The 17,025-nt window shown below is 41.8% G+C and overlaps 1 protein-coding gene and 1 pseudogene across 1 annotated transcript in view; one reads left to right on the top strand and one right to left on the bottom strand.

The window, feature by feature from the left end:
• Positions 1 to 348: 348 nt before the first annotated feature.
• Positions 349 to 1,550, bottom strand: LOC142427851 (heterogeneous nuclear ribonucleoprotein A/B pseudogene; annotated as a pseudogene).
• Positions 1,551 to 5,694: 4,144 nt separating this feature from the next.
• Positions 5,695 to 17,025, top strand: part of LOC142427662 (uncharacterized) — a 68,518-nt gene continuing 57,187 nt past the window's right edge. Inside the window, exons 1-2 of the mRNA XM_075532829.1 lie at positions 5,695 to 5,899; positions 16,853 to 16,921. Coding sequence (XP_075388944.1) covers positions 5,695 to 5,899; positions 16,853 to 16,921 — 274 coding nt within the window. The remainder of the gene's footprint in view (positions 5,900 to 16,852; positions 16,922 to 17,025) is intronic.

Here is a 17,025-nt window from a genome sequence, read left to right as displayed (position 1 = left end):
TTTTAGGGGGGGGTTTAAATTTTTATTTCAAAAGCTTGGATAGCTTCAATATCCAGGTCGTGGCAAAATCAGGACACGTGTAAAATACCTTACAATACATTAGATTCCCAAAAAGGTACCAAAAAGTACAGTAAAATTAACACTTCCGTTAACAGGAAATGTATGACACAAATAATATAAAATTAAAAGGTGAAAAAAGGTGACACTGGTTTCCTAAGATACAAGTTTACTCTTTACCCACCAGGGCCTGCAGGCCCCGGATACAGAGCAGCAGCAGGGCGCACACCCACCCCTCGGGTTTGGGGGAACCTGGTGTTAAATTAGGCCCACGATGCTGCTCGGCCTCTGATACACCACACGCTGCGAACACAACTAGCTCTGGAAATAGTAAACAGGAGAGTGATTTCCAGGGGGAAAATTTTAAATAAGATGCACATGGGACAGGCCATAGAAAGTTTGCCAAGTTAAATTTGGTACATAATTGTGTTCACTGATATCCAAACAGAGTGGCGCGGTCAGCTGTCGTGCCTGCCACGGCCTCAGTATGGCTTGTAGTTATTCTGGTGGCCACCACGTCGCTGGCTCTTCCCGTAATTTGTACTACCCTGACTGTAGTCGTAGCCGTAGCCGTAATAGCCATAGGGCGAGTAGTCGTAGCCGCCATAGCCGGGCCCGTAGCCCTGCTGGTAGCCGTAGCCCTGGTTCCAGTAGTTGCCGTAGCCCTGATTCCAACTCTGACTCTGACCTCCACTTCCACCACCACCACCACTGCCTCGGTTCCCTCGGTTGCGGTTTCCACGGCCCCCAGGGCCGTACTGCTGCTGCTGGTAGACCTCTTTGGGCTGGGCCACCTGGATTTCACACTTGCTTCCACTGACAGTGTGAAACTTTTTCTCCAGAACCTTCTTCACAGGTTCCTCTTCTTTATAGGTGATAAAAACAAAGCCTCGTCTTTTGTTAGACTTTGGATCCATGGGAAGCTCAATGGCCCCAATCTCTCCAAATTCGCCAAAGTACTCCCTAATCTTCTCCTCAGTGGCCTCAGGATTCAGACCCCCAACGAAGATTTTCTTCACCGGATCCTTTTTCATGGCCATGGCCTTTTTAGGGTCAATAACCCGACCATCCAGCCGGTGCTCCTTCTGGTCTAGTACCTTCTCCACGCTGGTTGCATCTTTGAAGAGGATGAACCCAAACCCTCTTGACCGTCCAGTGTTAGGATCCATTTTTATTGAACAGTCAACGACCTCTCCAAATTTGGTAAAATAGTCTTTCAGATCCTTTTTGCTGGTATCCCAGCTCAAGCCACCAACAAACATTTTTCCCGCGTCCTCCTCGTTCTTGCTGGCGTTGATCTGGTCTCCCTCGGCGCCATTCTGATTGCCGGCCGGGGTGGCGGCGGTCGCCGTGGTGGCTACAGTCGCGGTCGCCGTCGTGGTCGCGGTCGCGGTGCCGGACCCGGCCGGCGACTCGCCCTCTGGGGCGGCCTCGTGCCCGTTTTCCGTGGCGCCGGTCGTCTCCATTGGCTGCTCGTCACCCGTTTCCGACATAGCTCGGCCGGTGCGCTGCGGCTCAGCTTCCCTCCGGCCCGCGTAGTTCCGCCGCCTTGGAAATCTAATTCTTACAGAATCATTTATTTAATGGTTACTTCACTTAAGAGGATTTAATACTCTTTTTTTAATTAATTTTAACAATTTATTAGGGGCTCATACAATTCTTATCACAGTTCATACATATACATACATCAATTGTATAAAGCACATCTGTACAGTCTTTGCCCTAATCATTTTTTCTCCTCTTTTCTTTTTTTACATTTTATTAGGGATTAATACTCTTATATAAAATAAGTTTACCTCAGTTGTATAAGCATATAATTTTTACTTTAAAATTTACTCCATTGGTCTATGTGGAGTCCCTCTGTGAAGGATTACACTCTATTCTGCTCACCATATAACAGGTGATTCACACTCACCCAGAGTTACCTGAGAGTAAGGTCTAGTGAATCATTTCCCAAAGATGCCTGGAAAGTAAGAGGAGGAGGGACTGCATTTGTCTAAATGGTGAGATTCTGTTTTGCAGGAAACTGTGGATGATAGTGGAGTCCCCAATTGTATTCATTTGTATATCACATTTATTATGTATTTATTGCACATAGTTTTCCTGATTAATAGCCATACAGGTAAACTGAATAAGGAGTGGTATGTATACTGAATGTTAAACATTAAACAATTTAACACTTTGCGAATGTAAAAAACTATAATATATTCTTAATTTAGGTAATTACTTGACTAAACAGCATTAATCTAAACATTCTGCACCACACTTCATCAGAGATGTTGTTGGGTGCTTTGGTGTCAGCTTTGATCATCATGGTTCTATGTACATCAGAAAAAAAACATAAACTGCCACATCTTGGACTGTCCCCACTTATTCCTAGAGAACAATTTTGTAGCCACTCTCTGTATATCTAATTAAGCATTTTCCCCTATTTTGCTGACACTCTGTCAAGTAGGATGTCCTTCTCTAGGAACTGGATTCTCTGATCGCAGGTTCAAAATATGTGGGAAGTCCCACTATTCTCAATTCTAAAGAGCATTCTGAGATGTTAGTCTGCAATTTCTTCCTCTTGTGGCAAATTTGCTATTTTTAAAATTAAAGTTTCCTTCCATTGAATGTTTGCTTCATTATGCTCCAAAGAGTAATCTCAAAAATGACACCTCCAACCAGACGGGTCATTCCAGTTCCCCTGTTTCCTATGTTAGAGATCTCTCTCTGCCTGGAACACTTGTGTCTGCATAAACCGAGACAATGAGTAGCAAGCATCACTAATGACATGTCACAAGTTCAGCCCCAGGTGTCCCCACAGTAATTATCTCAGACATAGAAAATCAGCCAGTCACTACTCACATTGCAGAGGGAGCAAAGCAGTCAGACACCTGACCCTTCAACAAGTTTTGACGAACAGATAAATGATAATAACCATGATAATCTGTATGCCAAGAAGGAAAATTGATCATATGGGATGCCAATGAAGGGTCGGGGTCACTTTTAATATTTGGACTACAAACAGAGAATGCTAGTTTCTCCTATTAAGCCTGCAGTGAGGAGAAATTTAGAGAAAAACTGTCCGGGGGATGCTGAGAGCTAAGAGAGGAAGTGCTCATTCTAACACGTCTGTGCTCAGTGGGTCCTGTGTGCCCCCTGCTGTCCATGTCTCCCCTGCAGGGGAGGTTTGTGTCTGAGCTCACACTGACATCCCCTCACTGTGCTCCTTGCTCAGTAATCCATGGCCGTGTCCTGAGTGTTTATGGAGTTCAACTGCAGGAAGAACTGATTCCTAGTGTGTCTCTGGCTTTGGAAGGATGGGTTATAACTTGTACTACTCCATAGCATATCGCTCACATCCACTGCAGTCCCTTTTTTGAGGTCTGGCAGATCCAGTTCCAGCAGGAAATTCTGGTGATGGAGAAAACTGAGACAGTGCAGGTGAGGGACTGCTTCTGGGAGGGCTTCACCAGTCTTGTTCTCGACTGCTGAGGCTGCACTCCTGTAAATAAAGATAATTGGTCTCTGTCAATCACTTGCAGTTACAACCATCCCTGTAGACCCAGGTCAGATATCTGAATCTCCCACCTTAGGGAACTGTCACTTGGCATAGGAGAACACAGAGCAAAAGCATCTTTAGACCACAGCTCTGCTTTGCCAAGAGACCTAGAGTTCTGCTGAGAACTGACAACTTTCAGTGCCCAAAAGCGAAATTTTAACTTAGTGCCTGAAAAATTATTTGCATGTGAGTTTTAAAAGTTTGGCGTTGAAAAAGTAAGACCAAAAAAATCTATCCATTTGAACTGTGGTCCTGAAGGAGACAGTTGAAAGTACCTGGGATTGCTCAAAGGACAAACTAACTTGGAGTGAAGTGAAGGGGTATGGAAAGAAGAAGGCCTTCAAGGAACTGGACTGACAGTGTCTACAACAATGGGCTGAAGCATGGGAGCAATTTTAAAGAAAGCACAGGACCGTGCTGTGCTTTGTTCTGTTGTGTACAGTTCCCTATGGGGTTGTAAGCAACTGGATGGCAGGTAACAACAACAAATGGGTGATGGTTGTGGTTGAGTCATTTGGATGACAGAAAGCATACTGGCTGGGAAGTAGGTTGACCATAATGCAGAGCCATGTGTAAGCAGAATGGTCACAAATGTGATACCGTGTCTGTAAACTTTATTGTTTAGGATGTGACCCCGTGATTGCAGGAAGGTAGTGAGTCAAGTGGCAGTACAGTGGAGAGGTCTAACTAGAAGATCTTCCAGGTCAGTTAGTAACAGAGAATCTGATGGCAGGGATTCTGGCACCTGAGCTACCCAATGTAGATATCAGGAAAGGGCTGAGAAACCTGCTATCGACTGCCTGTGAGCTAGGTCACATAGCAGTAGAGAGGTTGCTAGTGCAGAGACCGAATGCAGAACTTCTGTACTGACCTGGAGTTAGACCAGTGAGCAGCAGAGAGACCCCACTGGTAGAGAACTGTCCAATGCTCTGATCAAGAATTGTATCAACAGGGAATATTTTTGTTCCAAGGTTTATCTGCTTCGAAAGCTCCCCTGGTTAGCCAACTACATACAATTTGTATCTTGTTACTTTCAAATTTTTATTTTTCTTTAAAAAAATACCTTTTTGGGGGGCTCTTACATCTCTTATCACAATCCATATGTTCCTCACATGTGTCAAGCACATTTGCACATATGCCACCATCATCATTTTCAAAGTATTCTTTTCCCACTCGAGCCCCTGATTTCAAATTAAGTTTCATCCCAATGTATAACCTGTTTTCAACCTCCAATTAACTACATACCTGTGAGTGTGGTGTGAGTCTGTGCAGCTAGTGTATGGATTTGTCAAACCCAGCTGAGCAGGGAGTGAAGCACAGAGAATTGATGGGTTTAGAAATGGTGAAGGAGTTGGAGAACGGTAGTGTATATCTGACCTCCAGCTTATAGTACTCACCTTTATGCTGATTGCAAATCTATTCCACTGTGAATTATTCAAATAATTAAACTACACCATAAACGCGTATCTCCCCACAGGTTATTAAACATTCCTTAAATTTTTATGAGTTTTTAATTCATAAATAAATTAGCAATAACATGATGGCACTACTTTGTGACGATTCAAAAAACAAACCTTAAAATTTACAATCCAGTTTTTTATTTATATTGATCACATTTCATGTGTTAGCTAGACATGTGTTACCACCCTACCAAATTGAACATCAGAGATAATGACCAAGACTTCCTGTTTTATAGCTATGACTGTATAATGAGAAATGTAAAGTATAGTGTGTACATATATGTCCATATATATGTTGAAAAAATATATGAAAGTCAGTGAAAACATCATTTAAATGATCCCAAACAATAAAATTCCAAAACTAGTTGATATTTCACAGCAGAAAAAATATATATGTATTTGAAAGTGAGTGACTAACCTCATGAACCAGAGTGGAGTGATGGATTGCTTTTATATGGCCTTTCTGTCCACTGCTTTGTCCTTCCCAACCAAAGAATGGGTAAGGCCCTGCAAATAAGGTGTATGAAATTAGAACAAGTGGGACACACACACTCACTCACTCACTCACTCACTCACTCACTCACTCACTCACTCACTCACTCTTTCCTCTTGTACAGCAAGTATTTAAGCATGGCGCCCTCCACCAAGTCTGTGAAGGGCGGGGCCGGAAGTGCGTGTCGCCAGCATCTGGCGTGTATTTTGGCCTTTGGCGGCCGCCATAGTCACGCACAGCGTCCCCGTCGCGCCGGGAGCTGCGGCGGGAGTTTGAGGAGGATCCTGCGCACCGGCGGCGCGGCGGAGCCTTTGGGAAGTAGTGTAAGTTGTCGGGACGACGGTGAGTGAGGAGAACAAGTGCGTGTCTGCCTCTGAAACAGGGCGAGCGACGCGCGGACGTGCGGCGTCAGGACCCGGGCTCCTGAGGGCGAGGCGGGGCAGAGGAGCTGGGGGGGGGGCAGCAGGCGGGAGCCATGCTTTCTGGGGTCCGACGGGGAGAGCGCCCACACACAATCACCCGGGGTGCCCTGCCCGTCAGGGCCAGAGGGCTTTGCGCCTCTCCCTGAATGACAGAATTCACTGGATGGACAACCGTTTATAATTGTATTAGAGCTTCTTCAGTTCTGAGCCCTCCAATTTGCAAAAAGTGGTGGCCTAAGTGGTTACAGATTGGGCTGCTAACTGCAAGGTCAGCAGTTCGGAATTACAAGTCACACCTGGACAGAAAAGCAGGGTTTCTACCCTTGTAAAGAGTTACACCTTCGGGAACCCACCTGGGGCAGTTCCAACTTCTCCTAAAGGGGCGCTGTAATCGGAATCCACTCGATAGCAGTGAGTGGGGTTTTAGGTTTGGGTTACTGACGACAGTGATACCTCAGTGTCCATTTGCTGCGTCCCCACTTTGATTAAGCCGCCATTAAATTCTCTCTGATCATTAACCAATGATACAGAGCATCTCCCCCTCCGGGAGAATGCATGAGAAAGTAGATTGCCTGCACTCTTTTGCAGACAGCCCTCTCCATGGGCCTGCCTAGGTGTATGCTTGATGGAGGTCACCTTACTGAGGACAGAACAAGGAGCATTGTCATGAGTCTTGCCTTGATTGCTTGTGTATGAAGGTCCTGGACCAGTCTTGTAAGCTCTTCTATTGAATAAGGTGCACGTCCTAATTATGGTCCCTTTCCTGCTGCTGAAGTCCCACCTGTACCTGTGATGTATTGATCTGCCACCAGTCATGATCTGGGACATGCCTTTTGTTCTCTGCCCTGTTACCCAGGGCCCAGGCTGTGAATACTCAGTTGTTATTTTGACCTCGTGCTAATGGTCTCACTTATCCATACGGTGTGTGTTTGTCTATTGTTTTCTCTTAAAGTTCAATAAATGTTCTCCTTAAGTTATATTTGGCATAGGGGTAACTTTTGTACCCTAACACACAATTTGGATCCTAAATGACTCAAGATACAGTTCTACTTTGGGACAGCATCTTGACAGCCATACCTGCAGCTAAAGTCAGGCCCTGCAGCCCTTTGGCTTCTGTCCTGAATGGGCAAGTGTTTCAAAGGTCTTTTAGTTCTGCAGATAAGTGCCCACTCTGTCCCTTAGCCTCATGGAACTCTGTGTAGGTTGGCAGATCTGGTTCCCCAGATAAATACTCAGATGTATACAACTTCATGTATTAACCTCCTGCCCAGAGGCACTCAGCTCTCTTGTTCTGTGGCCTGGGAATTGCACTGCTCTGTCTCAGTCTCTTGGTTCTGCTGCCACCATGTCTGTGTTGCTGCTTCTCCCCATCACTTCTTCTCTTGTGGCACAGCTCTCTGTCTTCTACATTGAAGAGTTTCAGTGCAAGAATCTGGGATCCAAAGGCCCCTACTCCTGGCTCGCTCTCTCTTTTTTTTTTTTTGGATGGTAGTGAGATCCCAATTTGTGTCTCAGAAATGTCTCCGTTAAACCTAACAGGATGTCCAGTGTGACTCAGCTCCAGGTTAGGTTGTCAGGCAGCTTATTTGCATAACTCCAAGTCTCAAGGGTACCAATCTATTGTTTGGCAATTTTCACAATTCTCTTAAACCAAAAAACCAAACTCACTGCCATCAAGTTAACACTGACTCATAGCAAACCTATATGACAGGGTACAACTGCCCCATGTGGGTTTCCAAGAGTGTGACTCTTTAGTGGACTAGAAAGCCATGTCACTCGTGAAAGGAGAAAGCCCCATCTTTCTTTCTAGGAGAAATTGGTGGTTTCCAACTGCTGACCTTGCTGTTAGAAGCCCAACAGTAACCACTATGCCACCAGATCTCCTTTTCCTCATTCACATTGTCGAACGACACACCCACCTACACATTTGGAAGGAGTTATGCGGCTATCGCTAGAAAGGTGTACAGGCAAACTAAGTGCATTGGGTTATTGTAAATAATGCTACATTAAAAATGTTATTTGTCTTGGAGTTCAAAAGTGCACTCACTATGGGGGATGTATACTTCTTACTTCATATATACATATTTAAATTTCAAACTAATAGGTGATATATGTGTTTAATATGGAGCTGTGGTTTTGACAAGTGGTAAGTGTTGGACTGCTAACCCATTAGCTGCCTGTCGTGGCTCTGTAGTCTTGGAAACACTGTAGAACCGTTCTCCTTTGTCCTATCGGGTGCTTATATGTGTAACTCTACTTGATGGTGATTTTTAAAGTGTTTCTAAAGTGATTGTACAATTTACAGTTCCTCCAGCAAAATAATCTTCAGTTTATAATAGTTCGTTATATAGCTCATTTCAAATTTTCCAGATGCTTTAATTAACATAATCATCATAAAGGTTCATTGATTTGTCATTCTCCTTGAGAGTCACACAGTAAGGAATTAATTCTCTGTGTGCTTTGAGGTAGTGGTCCAGATTTATTGTTTCTTCTTTTTGACATGTATATTTGATTATCCAATCCCTATTTATTGTAAAGTCATCTTTTACTCAGATCTGAAAATTATGAGTTTTCACTTTTATTGCTCATGGTATTAACATGTTTTCTGTCACTCAATAAGGAGACCGTTAACAGTATTGGGGACTGTGTTAAGAAGATGGACAGGAACCCTTACAGCATCTGGAACTAAATTTCTCGCATTGTAGCAGCTTGCAGATTTTCACCAACCAGCAGCTTAGAGGAAGAAGGAAGAAGTGCCTGGTTTGGGTATTATTATTTCTGGGATGTCCTCATGAGAGACTGAAATTTGTGAGCATCATTGGAGCTGATAGAGTTAAGACAAACATAGAGCATCCCAGTTGCTGGCCGTGTTATAAGGACCAAAGAAAATGACCAAGGCTCAGGTAATTCTGCTGCATTTTCTTCTTTTTTGTATTTCCTACTGGAAGTGCAGAAGCCTGTTAATACTGATTTGGTTCCTTGGAAAGTGGAAATTTGAAATAGCAGAAGTTAGAGATAAACTTTGACTCTGACTTCAACATTGAGATGGAGAAGATTAAGAATATGTTGATCACAGGAATAACACTAAACTACTGACATTGAACATAATACATCACTAAGGATTCTTTGGATGATATTAGCTTTCAACTAATAATTCATTATTCTATGGCCAACCCATGAGAATCATTCAAATTTAACACTATGCTCAGTTTTTAAGGAGAAATAAGATCACTTCTTTAGGAGAGTCCATTATTCCATGGGTTTTTTGTCTGAGTAAGTTTCCGTAATGTTTCTTTCTGAAGGTGGTGTTGAATAATCTCCCAAACTGCAGCATTCTCATTAATGCATCTGAAATGGGCCTTGTAGCAATACTAATTTAAAAATGGTTGACGGCTTCTCACTTCCTCTAATTATAGATGTAGGAGAGAGAACCAACCATCAGCATTAGCCCTGATTCATATGAGGCAGAACTTAAACATAAATCTACCCTCCAATGGTTTTCCAGTTCTGACAGCAGTTATTTTTACACAGTTCTCTCCTTCTCAGATCATTCATTTTTTTTCAGTGGCCACATAGAAATTATAGTCCAGAATCACAGGTACAAGTTTTATTAAGTAACAAAATATAACTTGCTAACAGAATCAATAGGCTACACATTGGGATTCATATTAAGGAAACATGTAGGCAGATTTGCTCTTCTTCAGAGCAGGCTTGTTCTCTCTGTCCCTCTCAGACATTGTGCCTTCTGAATAGAAGCTCATTTCTTGGTTCCATCTTTTTCAATTCATCTATATCAGCTCCTTAGTGATACTGTCCTCTTGATCTTGCCGGCCTGTTCCACGATCTTGGCTGGAAAGCTCTGTGTGGACCTGTCACTGTGTCTCCTTTGCCCTGGTCGTCATCTTCATTGGACAGCTCTTGATGCAAGAATCTTACAGTTCATTTTGCAGGACCAGCAGTAGACCTTCACTATGAGGTAGAGCTTCAGGATGTCCATGATCTGCCCTGCGGTATCTCACAAAAGTAAACAGCCATCAAGTCAATAACTCTTCAAGATGTGGAAGCTGGTGAGTCCCAAGTCCATAGGTCAGGTATCACTCTGGAGCAGTGGTTCTCAACCTTTCTAATGCCGCACCTTTTAATACAGTTCCTAACGTTGTGACCCCCAATCATAAAATTATTTTCGTTCCTAATTTGTAGTAATTTTGCTACTGTTAGGAATCACAATGTAAGCAGGATGTGTTTTCATTGTTACAAATTGACCATAATTAAAACATAGTGAGTAATCAGAAAACAATATGTAATTATATATTGTGAAATATTTCTTTCTAATGACAAAAAAATGAAATTTTGTTTTGAAGCATGTATAGCATGGGTAATAGTCTTCACGCCCGGTACTTGAATGTGGGCGTATCTGCATGTGGGTGGACTTCCTGGATACAGATAGAGGAGCGGTATCTTGGTTCCTAAGACCATTGGAAATATGTCTTTTCTGATGATCTTAGGCAAGCCCTGTGAAAGTGTCATTCGACCCCCAAAGGGGTTGAGACCCATAGATTGAGAACCGCTGGTCTGAAGGGTTCTCCTCATTGATGTGTTTGCAAAGGCTGATGAACCAGATCACCAGGACAGTAGTCCACAAGGTGAAGTTGTTGAATCTGGTCACATAATAGGTTGCAGGGGCTGAGGAACCCAATTGGGAAGGTCAGACAGCACGCTGTTGGCTCATGGAGTGGAGCAAGCTCTCAAGTAAGTTCACACAGGTGGCTCAGAGTTGTCATTCAAAGAAATGGCTCATGAATTTCTGGAAGCTGCAAATCCCTAATCCGTGGGTTCATTCTGGACTGTGTGGCTGCAGGGGCTAACAAAACCAAATCAACCGTTCAGATGACAGGCTAATTTCTCTCTGTCTCTTCTCAAACCATGCCTGCAGGCAGTTCTCTCTCTCCCTCTTGATATGATGGCTTCTTGGGTCAACCTAGCACCTTCCCTGCCTAGGCAAGGTTGGGAGGGCTCCAGAGGTCCACCCAACAGAACTACGAGGGCCCCTTGGAGAGCATGTGGTGAAAGATGGCAGGTTCAAGAGGACCTTGCAATTAAAGTAAAGGTAATTCTGTCCAAAGGTGGCTGAGGAGAATTTGTCCTAAGGTTGTCCAGAGGAGCTTGTCCTAAAGTGGCCATTAAGAGCTTAGAAAGTTGTTCTGCACTCAGGAAGGGAGATAATATCTGTGAACATTCTGATCTTGGTTCTGAGTTATAGCTTCTTGTTCCTGATCCTGAGTTGTACCTTGTTCATTAATAGACCGCTTTGATCTATTGAGTGTTGGGTGACCACAGCAACAGATTATCAAACCCAGAAGTGAGACAGAGTGGTGTGGAAGGACTGACTTGTTTTAGAGTTGACAAAAAATGTTGGAGAGTTGAGGTATGTTTGACCTCCCCGATCTGCACTGTTCCTGATACTTCTTGTCACTGAAGGTACCGAGCCTCTTATAATGGTGATGCCGGTAGAAACCCTAATTCCATTTTATAACAAATAGGTGTTTATCTACTTTGTGTGAGTGTAAAGCTGAGCTATTTCTAGAACATTCAGATAATGTTACTGGACCTCAAAATTCTAATTTTATGAGTGGGTGCATTATTTTCGGGCACTAGGGTCCCCAACACTCCAAAAGTGATCCTCAGGAGTGACATTGCAATTGTGGCAAATATTAAAAGACAGAGAGCAGACAGCCGGACACAGGGGCTCTCTTCCCATGTCAGGACTGAGAGAGTGAATATATTTTCCAATGGGGATATATAATGGAGCTTACACATCTTTCCATAAGGCGTTCATGTCATGCAGGTAGCATGTACATAGTTAATGGGTCATATCATAAGCGGGTAAAATTATAAACAAGCAAGATGCTGAGTTACCATCTTGACCTAGTGTTAGTTGACTTCAAACCGGCCCTGTGCCCTCCCCAGGCATTTGCTACATTTATGTTGGGCTGGCTCTAGAACCTGATTGCTCTGACCTCCAGATAACTTTCAGGCACAGTGAAGTAGCCAGGCACAGAAATGATTCCTCTACTATGGGATCTCCTTTAAGTCTGCTCCTTAATGGAGAGCTAGCTATTGTGGGGGCCACATTATTTGACCTGGAGAATGCGTATTTGAAAACATTTATTTCTCAGAACACTGGAGCTCTTTCTGAAAATAGGGCTAGTTTTCTGGGCCGATGGTCGCGAATGAAGAAATAAGGTCAGATATTTTCTACCCTGTCCTTGGTTAATGGCACATTATGGAATGAACTACCACTGTAGTTTTTATTACTGTTTTGTTTTCTTTACTGTAAGAGTTTTTTTTAATTTTCAAATGGAAAATACTTCATTTAGTAGACTCCTCTTACTACAGGAACCACTGACATTCAACGATGTGGCTGTAAAGTTCACCCGGGAGGAATGGCAGCTCCTGAACCCTGCTCAGAAGACCCTATATCAGGATGTGATGTTGGAGAACTATCGCAACCTGGTTTCCATTGGTGAGGAGAATTCTCAAGTCATTGACCTCGTCACTGGCTTTTCCTGTCTTATGTGTTAAAAACTTTGCGGTGTTTGTGGTATTCTCAAAGAGGTCGATTCTCATTGCATTGTCTCATCCTAGGTTAGTGGGTTAGGTCTTTTACCCTTGAGAGAACACTATTTACTTTGTTCCTTTGAACATTATTTTCCTAGAAATACAAAATTCTACAGGCTTTACAAACGTTACGTTAATGTTGGTGTCTAAGAGTCTGTAATTTCTCATAAACAGGTTATCTAGTTGTCACCCCAGAAGCTTTCTCTCAGTTGGAACAAGAGAACTGTGTTTGGTAGTAGAAGCAAGCTATAGTGGAATTTTTTCAGATGCATGGTCAAAATACCTTAAGGGGAGTTGGCTGGGGTAGTTGATTCAACAAGGAGAAGGCCTCATATCTATGATACGTGTCCGAAATTGCATAAAAGTGTGTGCTACTTTGAATGTGAGAGTTCACTTGTCCTAGATGTTGAGGGAAGTGCACCTGTAGCTCTTATGAGATGAGATTTCTATTTTCTTGTTTTACACTATTATATGTTTGCTGCCATAATTTTCTTTAACATTCTGAAATATTCCCTTCTTTTATGTTTCCACTTTACTATGAAAATCTATCTTGCAAGCCTCTCTCCAAACAGATAACTCTTAATTTATAACTGTCCTCTGAATTCAGCACATTCATCCCCTACTGAATAAGAGTGGATTGCCATTTGTATTGTGCAGCACCATCTTGGATCTTGAGCCCCCACCATAAGCAGGTCTCCTTTGGGCTTCCTTAGCTTCCCCCCTCGGAGTTTCTCTAAAGGTTTTGGTGTCCATTTTCGTGTTTGTTGTCCTGTTCCTTTAAAGTTTTCTTCATGCAGGTGACATAAGTTATTCTGTTTTCTTAGAGAGATGGCCAAATTCTTTCTCTGTTGGAATTCTTTAACAGACATGTTTCTCCATATTTTACTCCTTTTGGTGAAACACATTTATGACTTCTGTTATTTTTAGGTATCTAAAATCATCTTCCTAGCAAGAAAATTGTTATCAGCTTAGAACATACTTTAGCACTGTACCTTCAATATTTTTTTACCGGGAAGATTTTTATTTGAAGTTGTCTGTTCCTCCAATCAGCATCTTATATTCTTGCTTTCTTCATTACGCACATGTCTGCTGTGTATTCCTTAGTTTACAGTGTGCCTTCCTTAGACCCACTATTTCTTAACAGGTTCCAATACACGAACGATGACCGTTGCTGCTTCTAAAGAATATTTTTGCAGTATATTCCAATAGATTTTATTGCTGTTACTCAAACAATGCATAGTATATTCAATATTGCTCTCTTTTCTTTTCTGTATTTTGAGTAGCCTTTTGATTTCCATGTGTAAGTTGGCTTTCATGTCATCCCACATCCCATCTGGTCTCTGTCATTAGTCCTCAGTCAATCTTTTATTCCTCAAGTTTATTCTTTACATAGTCTCTAAGCTTGTGCTCTAGCTACTTTGGCTAGCTTCTACTTGGATTTTAGCGATTTATGATCTGTTCCACAGTTAACCCCTAGGCGTGTTTTGACTAATGAGCTTCTCCACCATTTCTTTCTATAGATGTGGTTGATATGATTTCCATTTGTTCCATTCTGAAAGATCCATATGTGTAGTTTCCATTTCTGGTGTTTAATAAGGAATTTGCTATGAATTCATCATTAGTACCAAAATTTTATCAGTAAACTTGCGTGTCATTTCTATTCCTAAGGTCACATTTTCCAACTACTGATACTTTCCCCAAATTTTACATTCATCAGTGTACATCATTGTATGATTGATCAATGTCAGGCTGAAAAATTCATGTGAAATTTTCAATACATATTTTAAAAATATATTTTTGGGGGTGCTCTTAGAGATATCATTACATCCCATAGTTCAATTACATGGAGCAGTACTGTACAATTGCTACCACAGTTTGAAACATTTTCTTCTTGAATTCCTTGATATCAGCTCTCCTTTATCCCCTCTCCCATCAATTTCTTTATTGTGGAAAACAGAACCTAGATGAAAGTGTGAGCAGCCTTATCTCTATACTTCTGACCACAGGGCTTGGGAGACCAGTACTAGTGTTGGAAGAAAACCTCCACAAGCTCCAAAGGTAGAATTGCTAATGCGCAATCTCCAGATAGAGTTTTCCCCACAACTGCCCTCCAGGAAGATGTTAGTATACAGCTGCTTCAGGCGCCTGACTTCTTGCTACTCAGCTGAAAGATGCCTAGCTTTAAAAGCAATCAGGTTCTCTTTGTTGCTGTCACTAAAGGAATCAACTATCACTTTGTCTCTTAAATGCCTTCTGGATGGTTCCTAAAGAAGAGTTGTGTAATTGAAGAGCAGAAATAAAAAGGCTTTGCATTCTTTCACCAATTTATATAATCTCATGGCATGCAGCTCCCCCTGCTACACCACCACCCCCCCACATGCACAGGCAGACACCTACCTACCTAACAAGGTAGGCAGGATCTTTACCTTGGGGATCCCTGAAATAATTGGATGACCAACTTAAGACCAGTGCTGAGGGTAGGTGGAGTGGAGTAACTGTCTCCTGAGCGGGGAGAACAATAACAACATGTCTGCTTTTGTAGTTAAAGCTGCTGGCAGATAGTAATTAGCCCTGTGCTTGTATGAGGTATCATTAAGGTAGCACTATAATGAGAGGATATTGTGGCCATGATTTTTAATTAAGAGAATGTGACTGGGACTCTTCTCCAACTTAGTGAATGCTTCTATATTTGCTTTAATTGGCGCACAAAACTAAATAACACTTGTACTAACTGGTCTTGCTTGCAGGCATATGAATATTAGCCTACCACTGACAAGATTATACATCAGGGAAGACACTGAAGTGTGCTTTTGGATAATGAATATGATGCCAATCTTCTTGAATTTGTCAATCTCAGCCTTATAAACCACTTGATTACCTAATTAAAAATAGCCAGTACCAGTCTATTACAGTTGAATAATGCATACACTATCAATTTTTTACCGTTCTGTTTTGTTTTGACAACTTGCAAATTTTTCCTGATAATATTGCATGTGTGCCATTTTCCAATGATTAGAGGATGTTAGCAGCTATTTTTTTCTCATTTTCAGTCATGCCATGTCAAGCATTGAAGGTCCCCAAAGCTCTTCCTCCATCCACATCATTACTGTTGACTGTACTTTAAGGATTTAGTACTTCCTCAGTGTTACTTCATTGCCATTAAACCTGAGGAGTTCATGTTCCAGAAGTTGATCACCAGGTCTTCCTCCCAGTCCTTATTTCTGGAGATTCCACTAAGACCTGTACACCATGGGTGATCCTGTTTGTATTTTAAACACTGGGTGGCAGTGCTTCTGGCATCACAGCCACCTACACGCCACCAAGGACAACACTGTAAGATGAGAGCTGTGAGCTAGAATACAGGCTCCATTAACATAAAGAATGTGTTTCTGTACCCTAGTCCCTTTCATATATACCTGTAAAAAATGGTTTTCTCCCAAGTAGAACATTTGGCATGTTTTACATTTCCAACTTTGTCTAGTACTTAGTTGTCTTTCAGTAAAGATGGATGAAATGAATACATCTAACCTCTAATCACTGGAATTAGCAAGTCTTATCACTCCTGTGGTCTATTGGTCTCAATGTCTTCCTTCTGTTATGTTTGTTTTATGTTTTCATGTACTTCTTTAAGCAAATATCAAATCTGTGTCTATTCATCACTTTCATATCCAACTTGATTTCTATAAAAACTATTTTTTATCATTTGAATTGTTTACATGATTGTATTTCATTCAATGGGCAATAAACATTAAGGATAGTGTTTTATTTATATTCATAAAAGAGGATTGTCACTAAAGATCTACTTTGTATCAATGCGTATTTTAAGGGGTCCATTGTAAACCAAGATGTTGAAAAGAGTTAATGTTCTGTTCTTTTATAGAAATCCAGAAAGATGATGATCATTTGCTTGAGCACTTGCAATTTGAAAGACGCATGGACAGAATAGAACAATGCTCTAAATTTAATACATATCCTCAGCATAAAAATAATTTTCCTCCAAAGGAAAATGATGAGATGTTTGGATTACATGAAAAAATTGTAAAATCAGATTTAATCATTCTAGAATTAAATCAGAACAGAAGCAACAAAATACAGAAGTCAGTTGTGCTCAGTGAAGATGAGAAAACTTTTCTCCACATTGAAAAAGAGCGATTTTGTACTGAAATGAAATTCCCTGAGTGTGAACCACCCAGGCTCATGAAGTCACAATGCATTCAACATCAGGAGTCTGATGAAATTGATAAACCACACACAGGTAATAAATGTGGAACAACCTTCATCGAGGACTCTGTGCTCTATGAGCACCAGGTTATTGATATACTAGGTAAGACCTATGAATGCAGTCAGTGTGGGCAAAAATTCAAGAAAGTGTTCAAACTCAATGAACATTATCAAAAAAGTCATGAAAGACAAAAGCTATATAAATGT

Source organism: Tenrec ecaudatus, chromosome 15 (assembly GCF_050624435.1).
Source record: "Tenrec ecaudatus isolate mTenEca1 chromosome 15, mTenEca1.hap1, whole genome shotgun sequence".
NCBI lineage: Eukaryota > Metazoa > Chordata > Mammalia > Afrosoricida > Tenrecidae > Tenrec > Tenrec ecaudatus.
This window is presented reverse-complemented; position numbering and strand designations above follow the sequence as displayed.